General features: G+C 40.6%; 1 protein-coding gene across 1 annotated transcript in view; it reads right to left on the reverse strand.

Annotated features, from left to right (window-relative positions):
• NEB (nebulin) overlaps positions 1 to 24,775 on the reverse strand; it is a 225,660-nt gene that overhangs the window by 33,203 nt on the left and 167,682 nt on the right. Inside the window, exons 106-125 of the mRNA XM_008566372.1 lie at positions 24,150 to 24,248; positions 23,705 to 23,815; positions 19,207 to 19,311; positions 18,423 to 18,527; positions 18,066 to 18,170; positions 15,718 to 15,822; positions 15,455 to 15,559; positions 14,492 to 14,596; positions 13,258 to 13,362; positions 11,799 to 11,903; positions 9,374 to 9,478; positions 8,901 to 9,008; positions 7,050 to 7,154; positions 4,845 to 4,949; positions 4,287 to 4,391; positions 3,520 to 3,624; positions 3,324 to 3,434; positions 2,655 to 2,765; positions 2,319 to 2,420; positions 2,109 to 2,213 (exon numbers count right to left, since the gene is read on the reverse strand). Coding sequence (XP_008564594.1) covers positions 2,109 to 2,213; positions 2,319 to 2,420; positions 2,655 to 2,765; positions 3,324 to 3,434; positions 3,520 to 3,624; positions 4,287 to 4,391; positions 4,845 to 4,949; positions 7,050 to 7,154; positions 8,901 to 9,008; positions 9,374 to 9,478; positions 11,799 to 11,903; positions 13,258 to 13,362; positions 14,492 to 14,596; positions 15,455 to 15,559; positions 15,718 to 15,822; positions 18,066 to 18,170; positions 18,423 to 18,527; positions 19,207 to 19,311; positions 23,705 to 23,815; positions 24,150 to 24,248 — 2,112 coding nt within the window. The remainder of the gene's footprint in view (positions 1 to 2,108; positions 2,214 to 2,318; positions 2,421 to 2,654; positions 2,766 to 3,323; positions 3,435 to 3,519; positions 3,625 to 4,286; positions 4,392 to 4,844; positions 4,950 to 7,049; positions 7,155 to 8,900; positions 9,009 to 9,373; positions 9,479 to 11,798; positions 11,904 to 13,257; positions 13,363 to 14,491; positions 14,597 to 15,454; positions 15,560 to 15,717; positions 15,823 to 18,065; positions 18,171 to 18,422; positions 18,528 to 19,206; positions 19,312 to 23,704; positions 23,816 to 24,149; positions 24,249 to 24,775) is intronic.

The raw sequence follows: 24,775 nt of genomic DNA on the forward strand, positions 1-24,775 counted from the left end.
TCTTTTTTTTTTTTTTTTTTGTCTTTTTTCGTGACTGGCAACGGATCGCAACCCTCAGTGTCGCGCCCGTACCGGACCGGGACCGGCTACGGGATTGCAACCCTCGGTGTTGCTCCTGCACCTTGCTCAGCCAGTGAGCGGCGGTCTGTATGTAGGATCCGAACCCTCCGCGGGAGCGCCGCCGCGCTTCCCAAGCGGCGCACTGTAGCAGTGCGCCACCGGGCCGGCCCTCATTTCATCTTTCAATTGGATCAATATCAGCAACCTGATATTGGAAGGCCATCTCCATATTTAGCCCACCTTCCTATTCCAAGTGGTATGTTCCAGAAGGAAAGTTCCATGCAGGAAAAGAGGGGTCTGTGCAAAAGTATGCCCTTCAACGAATTTCCACAGCATTCTACATGTTCCAACACAAAATCAACAGAAAAGAGTGCAGCTTGGTCAGTCCCCTGACCAAGGCCAAGAAGGCAGATGAGAACAAGAGAGAGATACTGGCTTGCTGATGTCGGTCTTACATCAATGATGAGTACATTAATTTCTTAAAGATGCCTCATCACAGGGGTGTCATAAGTTGCGGTGCCATGCCCGTGCTCTCTCCTTTGGTCTTTGAGGTATTCCGCCTAGAACAGGCAGCAAGACAGCAAAGCCAGAACGGGGAGAGCCCAGCACAGCAGAAGCACCCTTGGGAGCTCCCCGTGAAGATGTTGATCCTGAGGCAAGCCTTTCATGGGAAGTGACCCCACGGAGGCTGGGCTCATAAAAGGACAGGTTGGCCCCATTCACCACACCATAAGATTTATTTAGGATCAGAAATAGAAGTCTATGGATTTTCAAAAAACAGTAAAGTTTTCCAAATTACAATATCAAAGTCATTTCTTTGTTTTTAACTTGATAATAGTATGACCTTGGACATTTAAAAACATATTAACATTTTTTTACATTAATAGGTTCTTGTTATATTTCATGACTCTTAGAGATTCCATTGTTTTTGTGGGCAATCTCATATCTTGGTATTAAATGCTTATGCAGTTCCAATAGTTTACAGTAAAAATATTGCATAGGGATTTAAATAAAAAAACTTTAAAAAAATTATATTTGCTTGTCAGCAGTCATCTGAACCTCCTGTCTTTTTGTAATTCCAACTTGTTTTGTCATTTGGCTTTACTATTTTGTATATTCCAAAAGATTGGAATTCCATGTTTGGTATTGCTGAAAGTCAGTAACATACAACATCCAAATGTATCCCAAACCTATTTCTTCTAATAAACACTTGTGATAACAAACAATGAAGAAGAATATAGGATCTCTAAATTGGAGGAGCAATAAGATGTTCTTGAGCTAAAGTCCTCTGGGACCAAACTTACTCTCTAAAAGATCTGGTGGTAGATCAGGGGGTGGGGTGAGGGTGTCTCTGAGCTAAAGTCTGAAAACCTGTCATAACTTAAGGAGATTCTAGATAATTGGTCTAACAAGGGAAATTAGGTCATGCAGTAATCTGGTTGGGCAACACATTTCTGAGTCCATCTTCTCACTAACATGAAATCTGCTAGAATGAGTTATTCTCCCTCATCCTGTCCATGCCTTGATCAAACACTTGTCACACCAAATTGTAATTATTTATCCACGAACATCTGCTCATTACTAGTTCCTAGCCCAGGCATTCAATATATGTATGTTGAATGAAAGAATAAAGTTTCTTTCACATGGTTGGGTTCTGGAAGTTAGAATTTCATGACTCCTGCATGTTAACAAGTCTCCCAGAGGTGACTCAAGTATAAATCAGACTCTCAGGATGTAACTCTTACTGCCTGGAGAGAGGTTCCAATAGAACCTCACAAACTGAAGTTTTTGTCATGTGAAGATAATTAAGCGCACAGACACCCAGACACATACCCTTAAAGGGAAAAGTGGAGAACTAGAAAGTTCTAGACAGGTTATAGGGAAACGAGAGACGGTCCTGGGCACACTTGTTACAACTTTTCAAAGCTCTGTCGTGCTATTATAGTATCTCTTTGGTTGTTAATACAGCACGTTCATTCTGGGAATCAATTCTGCAAGGTGTGTAGAATCTCCTCACAGTAGAGCTGCTGCCCGCCCATCTGCATTACCTGGCTGCTCAGTCTGGCTGCCTTCTTGGCCATTTCGATGTCTGGGCGACCCAGCATGCTTAACCCATGGCTGCCTTCCTTGCGGTGCTTGGCTCTGTACTCCACCTGAATCACAGAAAACCAAGATGGCCAACAGATTCGAGGTGATGGGTGCCTTGTACTGCTTGGCAGTGCCGTTGGGGACTGGGGACGTTTTAACTATACCCTTACCTCACTGGCCTGTTTGGCTGCCTGCGTGGCTTTCTTGATGTCTGGCCGATCAGCCACTGTGGTGTAATGCAGGTTTTCTTTGGCATCTTTTCTATAAGCAACCTTTATTTGGGGAAGAAAACTTTTACTCACTTGAGAGATAGGCTATCTTTCCAAAAGTTCTCCTTAAGTACAAGCAGCTTTTTTTATTGAAAAACAAACCAATTCCTACAACGATAGTTTTTAAACTACCAGATAAAAGAAATTAGGGTGACCACACCCTAGAACAAGAGCAAGCACCAGTTTGGGATCCACTGCCTGAAATGGGCCCCGAGAGTGTTTAGAGGGGACACTTACATCACTCTGTTTCTTGGCCACTTCCATAGCATGTTTCACTTCTGGTGGCTCCAGCATGATGGAGTAGTCGGATTTTCCTTTCTCCTTGACAAACTTCTTCTTGTAATTTGTCTAAACAGAGCCAGAATTACTTATGTGAGCAGAGAAATCTGGGAACAGAATCAGTTTACTTGAAGAACCGTGAGAAGATCTCCAGGAAAATATATTTTGGCATCAGTCTGGGACTTTGATCTCTGGCTCATATTCTGATTCCTCCCTGTCATTTCTGTGCTATGCATTATTGATAAAGACATAGCGGGCAGACATTACTGAGGCACAGAGGGGTGATTTCACCTCTCCAAAATTGTTTCACAGTTTAGTGATAGAAGAGACCACTCTTAGTCAGCAACGCTTCCTCCCAATTTTAACTAGGTTAGTAACATCTTACATTGTTAGATAACATGTCCCATAGCAAAACCCACATCTGCCATAATTGCCATAATTGGACAGCCAATAAATATTGGGTCCTTTTTAAACAAGAGTCTAAGATTCATATACAGGTGTTGATGGTAAGAGAGAAGGCTACATAAAGGAAAACATTTGTAAGCAAAAAGCAGCTTATAGTCTTTTATTAGATTCTAAGGTAAAGTGGAATTGCTGCTGCTAAGAGACCTGTGGCTGGTCACTTACATCACTGACATGCTTGGTCACTTCCTTGACATGGACAGTGTCCCGGGTCTCCGGCAGTGTTGTGTATGAGCCCTGGGCCAAGCGCTTCTTCACGTAGTCTTTGTACTTGTTCTGGGGGAATCCACAGAGCTTGTTAAGGCATCTGCCTGTGGCCTTACCACATGGAAGCAGAGCATGTGGGCTGCTGGGGGGTTACCTCGGACACCAGATTGCTGACAGTCTTCGCCAGGAGGATCTGAGGAGTGTCAGGCACTGCACAGCAGGTTCCTCTTTCCTTGACATGTTTCTCTTTGTATTTCAGCTGCAGGGGTGAAAAAAAAAAAAGCATTTCTCTATCTCTTCTGGGTATCCTGCATATTTTTATTAAACCTCCAAATCACTAGAATATAGCTGGGAGAACAGCATCATTGACAAACTAGTAACACAAGACTCAATAAAAGATTTGATGTTTGGAAATCTTAGGATATATTCAAAAGGAGTTTTTCCTTGCAAGTTGATGTTTTAATAACAATCAAAGTGGATCTCGTGATGAATCTTTATACAGATAGACTTTAGTTTGAAGCATTTTCAAATGCTATCTGACCCTCTTTTAAACCCTGGGAGGCACTATTATTTCTTTTTTATAGATGAAAAAGAGTATAGGAAGAGTATGATTCCACCGAAAACAAATAGTTAGGTTTTATATAGAATCTAACCAGACCTTCAGATTCCTAGTCCCTGCTATGTGAACTCTGGTGGTGCAGTGTAAATCAGGAATGTCCCCTGGACTTATGGCCTTGGCACTGCTGCCACCCTCTTTGACCATGTCACTGGGATGCATTGAGGGCAGGGCCACATTTCAGGACCCACACCTGAGCTCCTACAGAAGCAGCCCTCCTCTGTCCTTTTCTGGGTGTCCCTGAGGACTGTACCACACATGGCCCTGGGTGAGGTTGGGCATTGTAGAAGTGACTGGATACTTACCTCACTTTCTATTAAAGAATTCCTGAGGGCCAGCACCATGTCTTTATCATCAGTGACAGAAAGCTTGCAACCCTTGAGGAATTCTCGATCCAGTTTATATTCAAACTGTCACAGAAGAAAGGCAGAGGAAGAAGGAAAGGGTCAGCAGCGTAGGAGGAAGAGGGCATTTGATTAAACCCATGGGGAGTCCTCTTAAGGACACCATTAGGACTTGCCACCAGAATGCAGGGAGGGCTTCCTGGCCCCTCACTGCTTGCTGAGTTCCTCTCCAGCCCAGCTGCCAGGACCAAGCCCTCCCAGCCCCACTCTCCCTGCAGACTCTCTCCAGCTGCAGTCAGGACCCAGTCATTTGTGTCTGGGCCCAGCAGGAAGAGAAGAGGCTCTGGGGCTATTTTGTCGCCTGAGCTTGCCTTTCACTCCCTCGACCCTCTGCTCCATGGATCTCAAATAAGCCAGGGCTAACACCACAGCAGAGGTTGCTGTGAATCCTGATTCATTTGATTTCTCATTTGTGCCACGCAGTTACAATGATCTGTCTGCAAGTCTCTCATATCTTACATCACTTTGCTGCAGGGATGACTTGGCGGCCTGGATAAAGTCCGGTCGGTCAGGGATCCACCTCCAGTGGGCTTTGTTGGCTTCATACTGCTTCTTGTAGTCCAGCTGTTTTTAACAAGATAGAAAGACATCACATCATTCAGTAGGCCGAATCCCCAAACACCCACATGGCACAGAGGGACTCTTGCATTTTAACATACCAGAGATCACAGTTCCTAATGCAAGAGAAAACCCCAATTAAAATTCCTGTATAATTTATGTAGCTAGTCGGCCACTCAGAGGTCATCTGTTAGGACCTTTTGGTCCCAAAATAGGGGCTAGAGAGTTTTAAAAGGCCTCAAGGTAAAACGATTCTACAATCTAACTCTTTCAGTCCAGCCGAATCACCTTCGGAGTCAACTACTTTTAATTTTTAACTAAATCGAAGCTTATTTTTTAAAATAATATCAAACACTTAAGGTATTTATTTCATGCCAGGCACTTTTCTAAGTGCTTTATAAAATATAAAGTAAATAAATTATAAAGTTTCATGAAATTAACTCATTTAATCTTCATGAGGACTGCAGGAAATAGACAGCTGAGGAACTGCCTAGAAAGGTTAAGTAAACCTGCCGTAGGTGAGACAGCTAATAAATGGGGAGCTGGGATTCAAACCTGGGCCGTCTGGCTTCAGAGTGCTTGTGTGCTTGTTAGACTTTCACCAGGGCTGAAGAACTGGCTGCACCAAGTCACATTTGAGCCACAGAAACAGATGTAATTTAATTGGACTGTCCTTGGGAGGGGCCCACAGTAGCAGGCACATTTCTTTTCTCATTCTTTCTCTCTCTTTTTTATTACTGGGGTATAATTTATACACAATACAATGCACATGCTTTTATGTCTGCTATTTGAGGAGTGTTTTTCCATTTTACTGTGAACAATTTCAAACATACAGAAACGTTGAAAGAATATTGCAGAGAATATCCGTACAACCTCCCCCTGGATTCTGCGACGTCCATTTGACTGTATTTGCTTCATCGCACATCTATTCCTCTATCCTTCTACCCATCCCTGAATGCATCCTCAGGACACCCGCAAGTTACCTGCCAGCTCCAACAGGCATCTCAGCTTGCTGACCCTAATGTTCTCTCTTATACCAGTGAGCACTAGTTCAGCGATAATGGTTTCATTGAACTATTTACATATTTTTAAAAGTCAAACATGTTCTCTCTTACACCAGTGAGCACTAGTTCAGCGATAATGGTTTCATTGAACTATTTACATATTTTTAAAAGTCAGTGATCATTTAAATGTACAAAATTGCCGTTGAGGTTTTAAGATATCCCACCCAAAGAAATGAGTCAGTGTGGGGATATTGGGAAAATAGAATAATTTAATCAGGCCCCCTCACCTGCCCATCCGGTTGGGGGTGGTACGGCGCATTCTTTGTAAATAAGTTTTGTGTGGGTGGAATGAGTGTGCATGGGCAGCGCCGCTACCTTGGCTGGCATTGACTGCCTTGGGTGTCCACCGTGTGTGGCCATGCTCTCCAACCTGTGGATTCCAAGGACCTGTTTGCCAGTTACCTAGCTCATAGACCTGTGTGTGAGGGGTCTTGTGACCCAGCCTGGCGTGTGAGGGGTCTGGGGACCCAGCCTGGCATGTGAAAGGTTTGTGACCTAGTCTGGACAACGGGCTTGAGTGGTTTGTGAGCTCTAGACCCAACCCTAGCTCTGCAATTGGCCCAGTTGGCAGGATCACAGGCAAGTAAAAGAGGTCAACAAGGGAGTATCTGAGCAGAAGGGAAGTCTAGGCCAACTTCCAATGGCACCAAGTGGCTCAAATATTTTGTCCTTCAGAACAAGCCGGCCTAGAGTTTGGGGCAGGAGGGGAGCACAGGGCAACAGAATGACACATGCTGAGGCACTTTCCAAAATGCAACCTTCATCTCAGAATTAGAAGTCCTATTTCTCAGCCACTTGCCACGAAGGCTGAGGGTGTAGCACCCTCAGCAAGGGGTGAGGCCAGCCCTGCTCTTCCCCAGGCTCCTTTGGTAGGATCAAAGACAGCATTTCGATTTCAGCATTATTACTCATGCCCCTGGGGCCTAACTCTTGACCTGAACTCACTAGAGCTCAATCATCTGAAGAGATGTTAAGAGAGGGCATGTGTCCTACAGAAGCTGAGAAATCTCTTATCAGGCTTAGGGAAGTTCCTGGAACTTACATTGGTGTTGACTTTGTAGGCGTCCTTGGCTGCTTTGATATGAACAGCATCTGGCTTAATGGTGCAGTTAGATTTATTTCTTTGGTAAACTTCTTTGTACTTCAGCTGTGGGAGGAAAAAGTGACAAGGTTAATTTTTACAGAAGACTACTAATATTTTTCCTTCCCCAGATCAGAACATCCCGAGTTCAGAACATCTTAAAAACTGCTGGTAGGAGAGGAGCCTTCCCCCACCACCTCACCCAGATAGAATTAGTCTTGCTCTCCTTATATGCTCCCACAGTATTAGCTGTTATCATGTCATGTCATGATTATCTATGTGCTTCATCTTTCCATTAGGTGGAACTCCTCAGTGGCAAAGACTGTGTATCATTTATCATCTCATTCCTAGTGTCAGGCACATAGAAACTTAATAAATATTTGATGAATGGATGAACCAATGAGTGCAGTCATCACCACTGTCATTGCTAGAACTATCTCCAGTAAGTTTTGGTATGTGTGGGTTTGGATGGGAGGGAGGGGCAGGTGGCTTAGCTTCTGCAGACCAACAGGTAGTCTCTCCATGCTGGGCTTGGGGCCTCTAGATTTACCCACTCTTGCTCCTCTTAAATTTCAGGGTCCTGGAACGCAATCTGGGTCTTCTCACTAATTGTTGGGGAAGGATCCTAGGTTCTAATGTTATTAAGACCAAAGCAAATTGTTCTAAGGGAACCATAGTAGGGTTTACTAAACTAATCACAAGAATAACAATTATCTGGGCTTCACCATAGACTTTACTAATTTACTCATCAGTATCTTTAGGGAAAAGGCCTAGAAATTTATATTTTTCATTAATATCCCAGGATATTCTTACAATCAGAAAGTTTGGGAAAATGAATGTAGAAGTGCTTCATTTTTCTGCAGTGTTAGGGAATGGGCTGTTACATATAAGAGATCTACCTGATAGATGTTTATGGACACCTGGTGTTCATGTTTGTGTACCAAAACTCATTTTAACATTTTTTCACACTTCTAAAAGCTTTACACATTTCTGCCTTAAGCAGTGCACTGAATGTATTCAATATTTTTTTTATGCTGACTCAAAGTCAACAGTGTGAATATATTTATTCATCCACCAAAGAATTCCTCAAATTCAGAGTATTAGAATATAACAGCTAGTTCATTCCTCTTAGGCAAGATAAAGTTTATAGGGTATTGATAGCATTTATGGCACATTGCATTTTTCAGAATGCCTCAGCAGTATCGCCCATGCTGCATGCTTTTCTGCCATGTGACCTTGCCATTTGTTCATCCAGAGGGAGCGTGTATCTCTTCACCCCTTGGATCTGAGTGTGTAAAAGATGACAAAAATGATGCTGTGTCTATTCTAGGAGTAGCCCTTAATTGACTTGGGAGCTTCCCTTTCCAACCCAGCCACTAAGCTATGAGATATCCATGACATGTGGAGAAGCCACATGGAGGGGTTCCTATGCATACAACAGCCAAGCTTCCAGCCCACAGCCATCATCGACTGCCAGCCTAGTGAGTGGGGCATCTCAGATGTTCTGGCCCAGCTGAATCTCAGATGTCTGTCAGCAGCACATGGAGTAGAACTACTCATCTGTGCCCAGTCACCCAGTCAGTTCACGGTATCATGAGCAAAATAGATGGTTGTTATTTTAAGCCACCAAGTTGTTTGCTTGTTTGTTTTGCTGGCTGATACTGGGATTGAACCCTGGACACTGGTGTTATCAGCAAGTCACTGAATTTTAGGATGGTTGATACACAGGAAAAGACAACTGGAGCAGGGTTTGATATATCACATTAGAGAGAGGCCACAGTGAGGGGACGGATAAGCCATTCTGGTACTTACATCGCTGACTTCATCTTTAACCTTGCGGACATGCAGCAACATGGGCGTGTCATGGATTGTGGTGTAGCCTCTGGGTTTGGCTTTGTTGTATTCCAATTTATAAAGTATCTGAAGGGGATTAAGAGACAGAAAGACACAATGCTATGCTATTCAATTTACAATGTAAAAATGTAAGTGCAAAGCTTGAGTGGTTTTTTGAGTGAATATAAAGGAAAGAGCATTCTATGAATTCAACAGGTGCTTTTATGGTCTCTGCTAAGGCCTCAGTGTTTCTCAAGTGGCATGTCTACCAATTTGGTTGGAACAATTCCTTATTGTGAAAAAAGGGTCCTATGCATAGCAGGACATTAGCGTCCCTGCCTCCCTCCCACTAAATGGCAGTAGTCTCCCAGCCATCGTGACCATCTAAGATGGCCCTCTACATCTGCAAATGCCCCGAGTTCAAGGATCTACTTGGGGTTTCTTGTACTTACATCACTGATTTGTTTGTTGACTTTTGTAGTACGCAGGTGTTCGGGAGTGTCCACAACTGAGGTAAATTTGTCCTTTAATTTTTCATAGTTTTCCCTGTACTTGATCTAAATTGCAAAAGAGAAGAATGAGTTAACTTTAAGTAGTAGAATAAAGGGCTTTAAGGACTGTAATTTTCCTGTTTTCACTCTGGTGAAACACCAGAGTAGGAGATGGTGTTGTGGTAGCTTTCTTTAAATCCTAACTGAAAATGTTTAATAAAATTTATATTTGATTGCAACAGTGTAATGGAGTGAGCAGATAATAATAATAATAATAATAATTTTCAATATGTTTTATACATATAGAAACTGAGGCCCCAGAAAGTTACAAGACTGAGCCCAGGGCACATATGAGTGAATCTCAGAGCAGGACCAGAATCTTGTTCTCTGGTCTCTGACAAGCAATATTTTGATCACAACATACTGCATCAAATACATATGATCTCTTAAGGTATTTTTTCATATCAAAGGTGAGACAGATGTAAAGTTAAAAATGCATATATATGGTTTGAAGTATTTATCATTTTTTAAAAATGCATTCATTTTTGTAATTTCCAAGTCACAATTTTTTTCATGCACATAAGCTGTTTCAAGCAAGACAGATACAGAGAGCACAACAAAATTTCATGCACTACTTTTTGATGATCATGATCAATCATCTCAGGACAAAGGAGAAAGTTTAGGCAAATGGGATGTTTATGGGGAGAACTCATCCTCTTCATTTCACATGTTGATTTGATGGCAAATTAAAATGATAAAACAAGTTGCTAATGCAAAAGATTGATTAGAAACTTTGTCTGGTAAAACGGCATCTTATTACCATTGCGTCTGGTACTTAACCAATTATCACTGTTGATCGCTGCTCCAAATTTACCTTTCAGCATGTGATGGGAAGGTGGTAGTGTGTGCTTCAGCTGGCCTTGTAGGAAGGCAATGTTATCAGTGACACTTTTAACAAGTGTGTCTGAGAACAGATGTGCTGGAAATAACCTAGCAATTCAGCATCAAACTGAAGAGGTGCCATGAATATGTATAACATTCAAAGAGCTGCATGGTAATACTCATCTCTCCCAAGTGCTATAGTTGCAGTGATAATTGAACAATGCAAAAATTAGATGAAAACATGAAATATTCAGACCTTTTAAATGCTGCCAAATTTACTATATCCTGTCTCTAAGGATATAGTATTTATCTGAGGCAAATACTAAAAAGTATAAATTAATGTTATACCAATTTAGAAATGATGTTTGAAGAAGTCTCAGTTAATCTTATTAGGAGTTCCAAAAGTGTCAGATGACCTACAGAGGACTGCTGTCTCATTATCACACTTGGCCACATTCAGAGCTCATTTACAAGGAATGAATATTTATGCAGCTTTGTCATGTGAAACCAGCATGGGCAGCAGGGGCAGGAACAGTTCCAAAAGTGTCAGATGACCTACAGATGACGGCTGTCTCATTATCACACTTGGCCACATTCAGAATTCATTTGCAAGGAATGAATATTTATGCAGCTTTGTCATGTGAAACCAGCATGGGCAGCAGGGGCAGGAAGAGGAAATCAATGAATGCATAAAAGGGAGTGCACCCAGGCCTTCTAAACCTCCTTCTCCACATCCCATCAGACGTTACCTGGCTCCACATGTGTGTATTGTAGAGAGCCATCAACATATCTGGACGCAGAATTTCATTACATCCTTGTTGCAGAAGTATCTTGGCTCTAGATTTATATTTTCTCTGTCCATGCAAAGAGCAGTGAAGCACAAAAGAGACTTAAGAAGACAAAAGAGACTTAAGAAGACAGAAGAGAACATGGCTCTATATCCCAGTCACCTCTGAGTGAAGAGATGTAGGCTTATATACTTTATGTACTCACATATACATGTGGGTGAAGACGCCAAATACATTATAATGTCAAGCAGAATGACGGCAGTGCTTGCAGTTGACCACCCACAGTCCTTATGAGTGGAGAATGATATTGCTAGTTTCACTTATGTTACCATCAAAATTGCTTAATCAAGAAGAAGACATCATTGGAAAAGAAAAATACCGTACAAAGTTCTGTCATTTTTTTTCCATCGATTTTTGTTCATTTGTTTTTGCAACTCAATTTGCAGTTTACAAATGGGTTCTCCAGAAGACTAAAGCGCAGGAGGACCCAGCTTCTCTTTTCATCTTCACCACAGCACAAGTGAGGACACAGAGCATGGACTGGCACACTCAAATAGCTCATGGGCTCTTTGGGTGGCTAGACAGATACTTTGAAACAAAACAGTTCAATATCATAGGCAAAAACCTATGACATCCTTGCAGCAGACGGGACAACATCTCATGAGAAACTGGGAGCACAGTCCTTCCTGGGCCGTCTGGCCAGCACATCACAGTACCTGACTGATTTGGTCGCCTGCGATCTTAGCCAGCAGATGTCTAGGCTCATCGACTACCAGGTGGTATTTATCTTTCCGCTGCTCATAATCAGCTCTGTATTTTTTCTGCTCAAACATCATATCAAATTATAGCAAGAGTACAACTTCAAAGCTACACAGAAATGTCCCAAGGTAAACACTCCAGAGAGCTAGAAATATGTCACTTTTAGAAGTGGGCTCCCAAAGCACTCAGGGCAATAAAAACAGAGAGGCAAGGAGTCAGGTGAAGGAAGATCACCTGGAGAAGGCTGGAGCTTGGGAGAGATCTGATGTATGACCCCAAAATTGGAGTACCTTGTGCCTACACGTTTTCCATTTTTACATATTATGCCATTAACAATGTTAGGTTTTATGGCATCTTAACATATTTAAAATACTGATAAGCTACAGGTTTACTATCTAAGACTGTCAGAATCCACAAGTAACTGATGCTAAAACATTTATGGAAAATTTGTAATAGTCTTTTAATGCTAATTAACTTATTTGATTATAAAAGAGACCTGGATATCCCTTGTGAAATAGAAAAATAGAAATAAAATATATTTTATTTATTAACTATCCTCCTAGGAGACCACTGACAGTAATTCTTCAGAGTTGTCCAGCCTGGAAATCTACTGAAAAAGAACTAAATCAAATTAAAGAAAAACAAAAACAAACAATAAAAAAGCCATACATTTAAATAAATATGCCATTGGCTACAATTTCATTTTTTGATTTTTACTAATTTTCTAACATTATTTTTGAACATATAAATCAGGAAAATCTGAAAATAGAAAATTAAATACAATTTTAATTATAAAAACATCCAAACATAAGTACAGTTATAACTTGCTTATTTTAGGCCTCTTGAGCTAAATTTAAATTATTGCAAAAATGGTTATAGGAAAGACTAGGTAGAATATAAAGGGAAATTTGGTGTTCAGGTGGATACTTCTGTGCAGCAATGTCCATGAGAGTAACATGGCACTATACTTGATGCATGAATCACAAACTATGCCCTTAGGGGTGGCTCTTCTAACCATTGCCATTTTGGTGCCTTAGTAGGGGTACTGAATTAACCTTGAACATCTGGGTCACCCCACTCTGCACCATATTATGTTTAAGGGAGTTCAGCCGATAGTCACTGAAGTCCATTACCTCCTTGCTGTTCTTACCCACAGGGCTGTGCTTTCCTGTGTTAGTGCAAACAGAGGTGCTGATGGCTCTAGAACCCTCGCACCACTCTAAAAGTTCCCTTCATTTGCTTTTATTTATGGTTTTGGTAGAGCCCTTTGGGTAGTGACATTATAAAGTCTTTTCCAAATCTTTATTTTAAATGAATACTTAGGATGGCTTTACTGACATTCTAGTACTGGGTTTTAATCAAATAATGCAATAGTAAGAGAACTGAGTAGGCTGAATTGAATCAGTTCATACATACCTCATTCATCAATTGAGTTGCGTACTTGAAGTGCCTATTGATTGGACAGTCAGCGACATAGTTGAAATCTGACTTCGTCCTTTCAAATACCTCTTTATATTTGTACTAGAGAAAATAGAACATGGTAACTTGATAACAGGCTGTGGTTATCTTAAGAATGAGACATGCTATTTATCTTATCATATAATTGTGATAATTCATTCATAGAGCTGACAATTATTTACTGAGTGTTTATTCTGTCTCCCAAGACAATGAAGACTTGCCTGGACTACCTGGTAGCCCAAAAATACATACTAAAAAAACTTTCATTGAATGGATGTCAAATAGATCTATTTTCCATATTGGCCAAGACAATGAAGACTTGCCTGGACTACCTGGTAGCCCCAAAATACATACTAAAAAAACTTTCATTGAATGGATGTCAAATAGATCTATTTTCCATATTGGGCAAAAATCTAAGCCAATATCTTCTTTGTTTCTATATATTATGGTTATTATTTTACTTTGAAGGTATTTTCATGTCCACTTAAAGGCAGTTTTTAGTCCATTAATTTGAATATAGTGTTCTAGGAATTAATCAGATAACCATAATATTTTAGAGTAGGAGTAGGCTAAGTATGACCCATGTAGCCCACTGCCTGTATTTAAACAGCTCCATGAGTTAAGAATGGTTTTTACAATTTTAAGGGGTTGTAACAAACAAAGAAGAATACATGCCAGAATGAATGTGGCCCGCAAAGTCCAAAATATTTACTACCTGGCACTTTTCACAAAAAATTTTCCCACTCCCATTTTAGAGCTAGAAGGAAGAAAATTCAACTGCTTTATTTTGTAAATAGGAAAATGAGGCTGTAAAAACTAAGTGATTTGCCTCAAGTCACATATTGCTTATAAATTAGAATAACCCCACTTTATATATTTTACCATATCAGCTCTAACCAGATAAGTCACACGGAGACATATTAATAAGGAGGGAATTCTGGAAGAAGCATGAGGAGTTGTACTGAGATGACTTTTCATCAAATTCAAATAAATGACTATAGTCAATGAGGTTAGTACTAAAGGAATTCCTAAGGAGAGTGGAGAGTGACCAATTCGGTATGTACTCTGGCCATAAGGTCTAGAAGTGAGGATGGGGGTGGAGATATGAGTGGTTATTTCCTCAGTGCTAATCCTCTCCATGGTTACGGGTATATGTTGAATGGATGTGGCCATTCTCCTTTAGTAGGTATACCTTGCTGTAGAGGGTCTTGTTCTTTTCAGCCAGAGTGAAGTCAGGGGTATCATAGGCATAGCAACCAATGCCTTTAAGCCAGGTCAAGTCTTGTTTATATTTTACCTGGGAGAAGAAGAATATCATCAAAAAGTTTTAACAACCTGTCTCCAAGTGGCAGTAAGTTAGCATTTATACAAGTGGCACAAATAGAATCTTTGACCCCTGAAGTGTATGGAACAATAAAGTATTAAAACAATTATTTAAAAGAAGTTTCCAGTAATACTGATTTCTGTTCATTTTATGGTGAATTATTTTATAGTATACAGAAAATTATAGTATACAGAAAAAGCATTTCAATTTAATAGGCATACTTTTCTAGAAAGTATATCATTAGCTTGGCAGCTACATTTTCATATATATTATTTTATAGTATACAGAAAATTATAGTATACAGAAAAAGCACTTCAAATTTAATAGGCATACTTTTCTAGAAAGTATATCATTAGCTTGGCAGCTACATTTTCATATAGAGAGCTGAAATTTCTTTCTAAATGAGCACTGTTCCATGTCTTAATTGCTTCATGAAGTTGTCTCTTCAATGGATCAAAAACAGGCTATTTCCTATGTGAAGTATATCCCTTCCAGTCATGTAGTAGATCATACACTTAGAAGAAAAACTAGGTTTATAAATTTGAATATATTTTTCCCTCTTTCACATTGAAGTTCACTCATTTAGCAATTGGGTTTTATGATTTAAACAACCATGCACGAGAACTAAAGTCCAGCCAGGTGTTTCATCAGTTTTCTTTTTGGCGGGGATGGGTGGCTGGCCAGTCCAGGGATCTGAACCCTTGACCTTGGTGTTACAAGGTGGCTCTCTAACCAACTGAGACAGTTCATCAGTTTTCATGAAGTGTTTGACTTTGTAGCTGATATGGAAATATGAAGGTATATGTGGAAATAGAAGATGTCCACACTCACATCACTAACTGCGTCAGTGACTGCCCGGTGGTGGAAGTGCTCCGGCCGATCGGGAATGGACCTCCAGATTCCCAGCTGGCTCATGTAGTTCGCCTTGTATTTCACCTGTCATAAAACATGAAAACAGCTATAAAGTCTTACCCAAAGTTAACATAAAAATGTCTACTTCTCTCTGGGAAGTTTGAAAAACGGGAGGTTGCTTGAAAAAAAAAATTATGGTGGTTTATAGAGGCCAACACAAGTAGAAATATCTAGGGACATACTTTACTGACGTCATCTGTGACTTTGCGATGATAAACAATGTCCAGAGCATCCTTCACAGTGTGGTACCTCCCTTTGGTCTTTTGAAATGTTTCTTTGTAGCGTAGCTAGAAAGATAAAAAGCACATGGATTACAAAAACTACTAAGTTAAATAATTGACCTCCTTTAAACTTGTACTGTCTTGAGTCTTCTCTCAGGTTTTTCCATGAAAAAATTTAAAAGGTCATTTCAGACACCAGAAGAGAAAAAGGACATCTGGAAAAATGAATGAAATCCAAACATTATTATTAGTTAATAATAATGTACTGTCTTGGTTCATTGGTTGTGGCAGATGTACAATGGTAATGTGAGCTGTGACAACAGGGGAAACTGGGTGTAAGTGGGAACTCTCTATACTACTTTTGCCACTTTTCTATAAATATAAAACTACTTAAAATAAAAAGTTTATTTAAATACAAAACAGATAAACCAAAAGCTCATTTGGAGGAGAAAAAAACCCAAATATAAGCTTGTTGAGCCCAGCCCATACTAACGTACATGGAAAAGGAAGAAAGATTTAGCTTCTAACTCCTGGTATTCAAATGCCTTCTCCACTGAGCAGTCCCGGAATTTAATTTCATTATAGTCTTTATCTTTCTGATATTTCAGGACAAAACAGCTCTGACTTTAACCTAAGAATAACACAGAAGAATCATCCCATCTACACAAGAGGGGTGCTTTTCTGAGCAGTCTGTTTTCAACCTCGACCAGGCCTTTCTTTTGGGGTAGTTGAGCAAACACGTAATGAAAGATGTCTTGTCTTTGACTTTGTAACTTTGTTTTTAGATGGATAATCCCATAAAATAGCTTAGCTCTATTTGTGGGGATAGCCATGGTGTATAAACTGAATTTAATGACAGATGCCGCCCCTGTTAGTCTGGACTATTTTAAAGACTAAGATTATCAGAATTGGTACCAGTAAAGCCCTAGGGTTGAAGCTGTTTGGGGGCATACTGAGGCCCAGGGGCCGATTTCAGTGAGTGGCCACCTCTGTAAGATGCAAATTAAGCTTGGCTCAACTTAATACTCAACAGTAACCTTGAAGTGATCAAGATAGGGGATGTAAAAGAAGACAAAATATGCTAGTGGATAGATTTTCAGGGGAGAATATGATTTTCTTAGCTTATATTTTAAGTACTAACTGGCATGGCCTTTTTCCAACTAGTAGGCTCCTTTCTGCTCCAAATGAAAATTTCTGACAAAATTATGGAACTGAGATGTTCTTCCAGTTTGCTGCACCTCTCACATTTCTTTTTTTTAATTTTTTGACTGGTAAGGGAATCGTAACCCCTGGCTTGGTGTCGTCCACATCACGCTCAGCTAGCAGCACCGCACTCTCCCAAGTGAGCCACGGGGCCGGCCCCACCTCTCACATTTCTGCTTAGGGATAATTGCAATGGCCTTAATTAAGATGCCTTGAAATCCTAGAGCTATGTTGTGAACTTGAGGGGTGATGGGGCTGGCTTGAGCTTTCAGCTTGATCGAAGTCCCAACATGTCCAGTCCACTAGGGGTTCTGGTTCTGGTGATGGGTATAGTGAATTCGTGGCTGGGCTCTGAGACACAAAACTGGTAAGGACTGGCCATCTAGCCTGGTTGGACTAATTTCATATCATCCTTAGCGATTTTCTCATTACTGTTAGAAGACAGTCTTGTCCTTGATCACGTGATATGGGAAATATAAGTCTGTCCCTCCTGATTGTAACTACTGAGTCATGTGTCATTCCCATGATCTATATTTAGGCAATTAAGACAGGAAAGGAACAAACACTTTCTGAGTGTCAAGTTAAGAGCCCAGAAGTGTGCTAGGAACACTATGTGTACCATCTTGTTTATTCTTATTTAATTATCACGATTCCCATCCTCGTTCCATGTATAATAAAAGAGACTCAGAAAAAATAGGCAAATTATGTAGAATCATATAACAGGCAAATGACAGGGTGAGGACTTCAATCCATGTTTGGCTGACTCCGAGACCATGATTTTATGGTAAATAAATTAATTGTCAAGTATTCCTAGGAAACGCTACTAAAGAATTACAAGAAAGGGTCATGTTTTTGCCCAGGAGAGAATTGAGAGGAATAGGCTTCTAGCATTTGTCAGCACTGTTCTTAGCTACTTTGCCTGGCTGCTAGTGTCTGGGCCTGTTGGGTGTTTTTTTTTTTTTTTTTTTTTTTGTGTGTGGGGTTTTTTTCCTGATGTGTGGGCCATGACTTTGAACTATGGATATGACTGAAGTATCTTATGATCTTAGCTACTTCGACCTCAGCTCTCCCTGTCACAACAGAAGGAAGAAGGAAAGGATGCATACGTCACTGGCGTTCCAGTAGGCCTTCTTGGCTCTGATGAGGATTGGCGTATCCGGGACCGGGGTGTACTTGTCCTTCATCTTTTCATATTGAATCTTGTACTTTGTCTAACAAGTGAAAATAGAAGAGAGAGACAAACTTAAGTTCAATCATTCTCATCCCTTCTCATTCACAACCACAGATCTAGTGGAGGGACACAACATATCACACTCTTCAAGAGAAAAGCTTTCCTTCTGTGTTTGATGATGCTGAGTGCAATTTACAGTGATGAGCTCTCTGATCGGGGCAACAGGTGAAGGTTTCAATGAAGTCTTTTTTTTCCCTTAACCCAGTGCCTCAGTGCCAAATTCCCATCTTACCTCACTGACCATGTCCTTCACGTCTTTAGCATGCTTCAGGGCTTTGGTCTGGTTTCCAGCATGATGATGGGGTCTCTCTTTGGTGGCAAGTTCAACATACAGATACTGAATAATAAGAGAATAGGGTGAGGTGTTACAGAGATAAAGCATCTGGTATTTGATATTCAGTCCTCTTCCTTCATTTCTAACCCTTCAATGGGAGGGTGGTGTTTGTTGTCCTGGGTTTGTTTGTTTGCTTGTTTGTTTATTTGTCATATGTATTTCTCTTAATTTGTTTTTCACTGTGTCTCACATTTGAAGACACATATACATGTTCCAGTTATCTAATATTCCTACTGCTGTGTATGGTCCAGTTTAAAGCCATGTGATAAAGAACGCCAACAGAAGAGTGAGAGGATTCTGATAGATCCCTCAACATATTTTCCCCATTTTTATAATAGTTCCCCATTTTTACCTGAATGTATGAAATGTGACTTCATTTATTTGTAGACAATAGATTCTATGAAATGATCAAGCAATCATTTTCACTACTTGAAGTTCACAAACCACTCGCCCAATGACAAAAGTTGTATAGAGATTAGAAAAGATGTGGCATCCCTTGCTCATGTGAAATGGTGCAAAAGAAAACTGCTTCTTGAAGTGTAGTGTCTATGGGCATGAGGCTGCAGCAAGGACAGCCAAGTATGAGAGTCTGCTAGTGACCAGGAGAGGTCAGGCACACTTTACCGCCCCCTGTGATGCCAGCATTGCAGGTTTATGAATCTTCATTAGCAAATGATCTCACCTGACTCTGAAGCTTCTGCCCTCGTTTGGCTCTTAAAAGATCAGGAGTATCAGGAACTGAAGTGAAAATTGACTTCTGCTTCTTGCCTGCAGCTCTGTACACCAGCTAGACATAAAGCAAGTCATCAGCATCATTCCTTCTTTATTGACATGTTTTATTCTCTGCAGACACCTTTATTGCTTACTCATAGAAAAGGCAGGGGTCCTCCCAGTGCAACAATCTCAGTTTCTTCCCAATAAACCAATCATTTATTTACCTCCTGAGCCCTTCTTTTCTTTTCTTTCCCTTGTATCAAAAGAAGAGACATTTCCTAGCCTGTCCAAGGTTCAAGCCTCCGGCCACGTTTTTAGTCCCATCCCCACAAGTCCCTTCTGGAACCCCGTTCTGGAAGTTATCCCCTTCTCCTCCATGTCTCAGTCTTTTCTGTTTCTCCAGCCCTCTCCCTTATCTGCAGACTCAAGTCCCTCCCTTCATGAAGGCTTCTTCAACCTCTAGCCAAGGGCCTCCTTCTTTCCTTTCTCAGCCAAGCTGCCTATGTGTTTCTTCTTTTCCTCTCTTTTGATTAATTTCTCAAGATCGTAGTTTGGCTCCCACTCAACCATGCCGATGAAGTCACTCTTATTAATACTGCCATAAACTTAATGATTGCTAGATACAAGAATGCCTCTCTATTAGCACCTGCAACTGCTCAGCTGTTTCATCCCGGAGAGCTCTCTTCCCTCCTTCCACCCCATCATTCTCTCCTATCCCTCGAGGCATTCTTCAGCCTCTCTCTATGGCTCTGCCCTCCCCCAAAGGAAGCTATTAGCAGTCAAGGGTTGGCCTCTTTCATCCTGCACGTTCTCCTTGGATGCCCTTGTCTGTACCCGTGTCCTCAACCATCACTTTAAGATCGATGACTTCCAAGTCTATATATCCAGTGTCTCTCCTGAGCTCCAGACCTAAATTTCCAATGACTTTCTGAATTTGGGTGATTGATCATGTTCAGTGTGTAATTCTTTATATTATGTCTCCAGCCCCATCTGTTTCTTCTCCTTTTTTCTCTATTTTGCTAAACGACCTCTTGATCTCCCAGTCACCCAGGCCAGAAACTTGGGGAGTCATTATAGATTCCTTATCCCTCATTCCTACACCAAAATGGTCATAAATTCTGGCCTCCTAACTTTGTGATATTCCTGAAATCTCAAACTTCTGCTCCTTTCTCACTGCCACTGCCCTCGTTCAGCCTTCTGCCTTGTTAATTTTCTACAGACCCTTCAGAGCCTCCTCAGCCACCTTCCCAACTCCTCCATCAGACTGCTCCACATGGCTCATGGGTTTTTCACACGTCTAAGAGAGATTTTCCTAACACTCAGATCTAATCAGATCTTAACGCTCATTTCTATCCTGCTGAGAAATAATTATACAATGGTGTTTTCATCAAATGCAAGATCGTTATTAGCATAGCACCCATGAGTCTTTATTTATCTGGTTTTTTTCCCCATCTTAAGACTAACCTGAATGAAGCCCCCTTTTTAAAAAAATTATTGGACTTGTATTTTAGAGGTGAGCAGGTTAAAATATTTTTAAAATATTTTTGATTTTATCATTGTACAATATAATTTTTTTGTGGCCATTTACCAATTTCTCCTACCCTTGAATGAAGCCCCCTTTTTAAAAAAATTATTGGACTTGTATTTTAGAGGTGAGCAGGTTAAAATATTTTTAAAATTTTTTTGATTTTATCATTGTACAATATAATTTTTTTGTGGCCATTTACCAATTTCTCCTACCCTCCCCCAAACCCCCCACCCTTGCCTCTGCCCTTTCCCACCTCTGGTGGCCTCACTTCCATTCTCACCCGTGAGTCTTTATACCCTCACCCCAACCCATGTTCCTAGTCTCATTTTCCAACATCTTCCATGCTCTGCATGTGCTATTTGAAACTATCTCTAGTTCCTAGAACTCATTAGGGCCATTTTCATATATCGTCCTTCCTGCCTAGAATGTTCTTCCCCCTCTTATCTTCCTGCTGTTTGGACTATTCCTGCAAGATACTATGAGAGTACTTCAAAAAGTTCATGGAAAGATTCATATTATCTTTTAATTCTATTCTTCCATGAACTTTTTGAAGTACCCTGTATTGATCACAGTCATGTCTGTTTCTTCTCCCAGACCAAGGGCCCATGGAATGCAGCAGCTCAGCTCTGTGAGCCTTTTGTCACCTAGTGCTTAGACAAAGGGCCTGAAAAATAGTAGCCCCCTAATAAATGTTGAGAGAATTCAATACAACAAGGCAAATTAGAAAGAACAAATGGATACCACACAAATCTGAAACACAGATATAAATACCAGTTGAACAGATGAATAGACAAATGTAAGAAATAAATGTTATATATATGTATATATATATACACACATATATGTACATGTCAGTTTCTTTAAATCTAAATTATGTACAGGTGCAAGTTAAAACAAAATGTAGCACATGTGCTTTGGGCTGTTTTTGGTGTTACTATTGAAAGGAAGGAGATAAACTAAATGAAAACTTAATGTTTCTTCCAAGCTAAATTTTTTTTTCCTTTTTTTGTCTTTTTTTGTGACCGGTAACGGGATCGCAACCCTCAGTGTCAGAATCTTATAGTTAAATGGAGACCAAATCATCATCTAGTCCAATTCTCTACTTAGAAACTCAGGGTGCTGAAGTTGTGAATTATATAAGGCCATATAGCTAATCAAAAGTAAGTCTAAGACTAAAACCCAATTCTCGTATGCCATTTCCATAATTCTCTTTGCATTAACTTCTCCTGTACTTAGATATGCATTGTTTATGCTTCTTGGGACAACATCCCTGCTTTCTAGTTCTATAAATGCATATATGTTGAGGATCTATACAATTCAAAGACAACTCAAAAGTCAATAACTTGACTTCCTTTGGCCATCAAACTTTTTATGAAATCAGTGTTTCTCAAACTTTCCTTATACTAAAAATCCTTATTAACAATGAATTTGCTCTATCCCAGACCTTCTGAATTCAGGGTATTGGCTTGAATCAGTATTTTATCGAGCCCAGGTCATTCTTCTGGAGAAGCAAATGCAATAGAAACTGCACTACTGAAAATATTCCATTCATATTCCTCAATGTTGATGCACAGTACGTACAAAATCCCAGTAGAAATTGGGAAGAGGAGAGAAACTAAAATTTTAGATAATTCTGAACCCAGAAATACTTTTACTCCAAAGCACTTTAAGTTACCCAGACACAGAGAATCAGAGTCTGGTGTAGGACTAGGGGTCAGAGTCCATTCGGGCAGGTTTTAAATATTCCACAGGTGATGCTCATACTCTGTCACAGTGGAGAAGCTCAATTTTAATGGGGTAAAAAGAACATAAGCGCTCCTATCTGAGTGTGAGCACCAGCTGAAATATCACAGGGAAGCTTTTAGGAAAGAAAATGGGCTCAATGTAGCATTTGTAATAGGTGAAAAATGAGGGTAAAAAGAACATAAGCACTCCTATCTGAGTGTGAGCACCAGCTGAAATAACACAGGGAAGCTTTTAGGAAAGAAAATGGGCTCAATGTAGCATTTGTAATAGGTGAAAAATGACTCATCCTCTGACTCTGACTCACTAGAAGTATAGAAAGATGCACCTCCCCTCCACTGAGGGCAACATTTGGTGTGCCAGTGCATCTCCAGGTCTAAGAGCGTAAGATTCCTAATTAGAGGTCATCAGAACTATAGAGAATGATGAAATGGCCTGATAGCCAATGCTCAGCTTGGTGAAATTTGATGAATGAAGCCACAATACAGACTGATGGTAGAAAGAGAATAGAATAGCCAACCAACCTATAGGAAGAGCAAGCATTTACATTTGTGAAGTACACTTAGTCATTGGCAAAGATGGACATCTATTATGGCCAACCACTGTGGGACACATGTGTAAATAAAATGGGGTCCAATCCTCAAGGAACTGACAGTCTAGATGAGGGAATCAGATCTTTACACAAAGAACTGCAATAAATCAGGAACCTCAATGCCAGGTGGGCAGATGAAAATGAAACAAAGTAATCTAGAATTTATTGAATGGGCAGCCAAGCAGGGAGCCACTGAGGACTTTTCAAATGGCACTACCATCATTAGGGTTCCTGATAGTAGAGATTAAAGAGAGATAATTTTGAAATAAGTTCAGTTTGAAGGCTACAACAATAGTGTAAGACAGAAGGACTTTCTAATCTATCAAGTCTTGTAAAACCTCTCATCAGTCCTGGTCATAGGAAAGGAAAATATCAATATCCTCGTCTTACCAAGAGGGGACAAAATAAGTAAACTGAGGCAAAGTGAGGTCAATTGACTGGCTTAGACATGATGGTCTCTCCACCATTAAGGGAAGAGGGAAAATCTTTTACCTGCTGTAGTTGCCTGAATAATGACCACTAGAGGAACTAGAACCTTTTTGAGTAATTCAGTTTGTACTGGTCAATTTGGTTCACTTGTAGTGCCAGGTAAAGCTGCCTTACCTCACTCAGGTGTGTCTTCAGTTCCTGCACTTTTCTGTATTCTGGAGTGTCAAGCACCACCTCGTACTTGTCTCGTATCTTCCTTGCATGATCAGTGTACAGGTAATTAGACTTAAAAAAACAACAACAGGAATACAAGTTGATCAATCACTTAAGGGATTGCATGTCACACTGTCAAATGGCTAACATGTGCAAGCTGAGTGGTTCCTCCACATGTCCTGGGTTTTTTCCCAGACAGAAACAAAAACAAGTGTCATCACCTCATATGGGAGCAACACGGATCATCTTAAGTAGGCCATGACCTGCTCAAGTGGGTTAATGGTAAATTTTCCCTTAAAAGGTGATGCAGAGGCTAAGATTCTCTCTGCCCAGCTGCCGGAGGCCAGTGCTGGGTCACGGGCAGCTGTGTGGGGATAGCTCTGTGCTGCGAAGATGTGCAACTCACCCAGAGCTTCCGCAGGTGCCGGGAGCGGACCATGTCGGGAGTGTCATACAGAAAGCAGCCAAACCCCCGCAGGAGCCGTAAGTCCTCTTTGTATTTAAGCTGTGAGGCAGACACAGAAATACAGCCGGTCAAGAGCAAATGTAAATTAGGAACAGAAAAGACAGAGTAGTGACACTTTTTTATTGATGTATCTTTTATTTTGGTTCAACACATCCACCCTGAGCTCTTAGTTTGCTTGCACTCAAATAAATTCTAGGTTTTTTTCATTTAAGTCTCTAACCCTGAGCTGAGCAGAGCACATTGCTATTATTTTATTTTATATTGATGGGAGTAAAGCACAGATTGAATGGACTGGTCTTTTAGGAGGAGGAAACATTCCAAGCAGAATAAAAAATGAAAGCAGGAAGTTGCTGAAGGGGGTGGGAGTAGAGATGAGCAGAAGGAAGATACTAAACATGACCTGGGACACAAGCCATTCAGCATTGAATGTGCAATGGTGGTCACTGAATACTCAAGAACGGTTGCAATGCTGTTTCCCAAATGTTCTTCTTCCTACTGTTTCCCTAAGTAGACTTCTACACTATTTCACTTCCAAGTTGTACACTTAGTTTAGAATTACTAAAGGG

The sequence above is a fragment of the Galeopterus variegatus genome, unplaced genomic scaffold (assembly GCF_000696425.1).
Source record: "Galeopterus variegatus unplaced genomic scaffold, G_variegatus-3.0.2 Scaffold237, whole genome shotgun sequence".
NCBI classification, from domain to species: domain Eukaryota; kingdom Metazoa; phylum Chordata; class Mammalia; order Dermoptera; family Cynocephalidae; genus Galeopterus; species Galeopterus variegatus.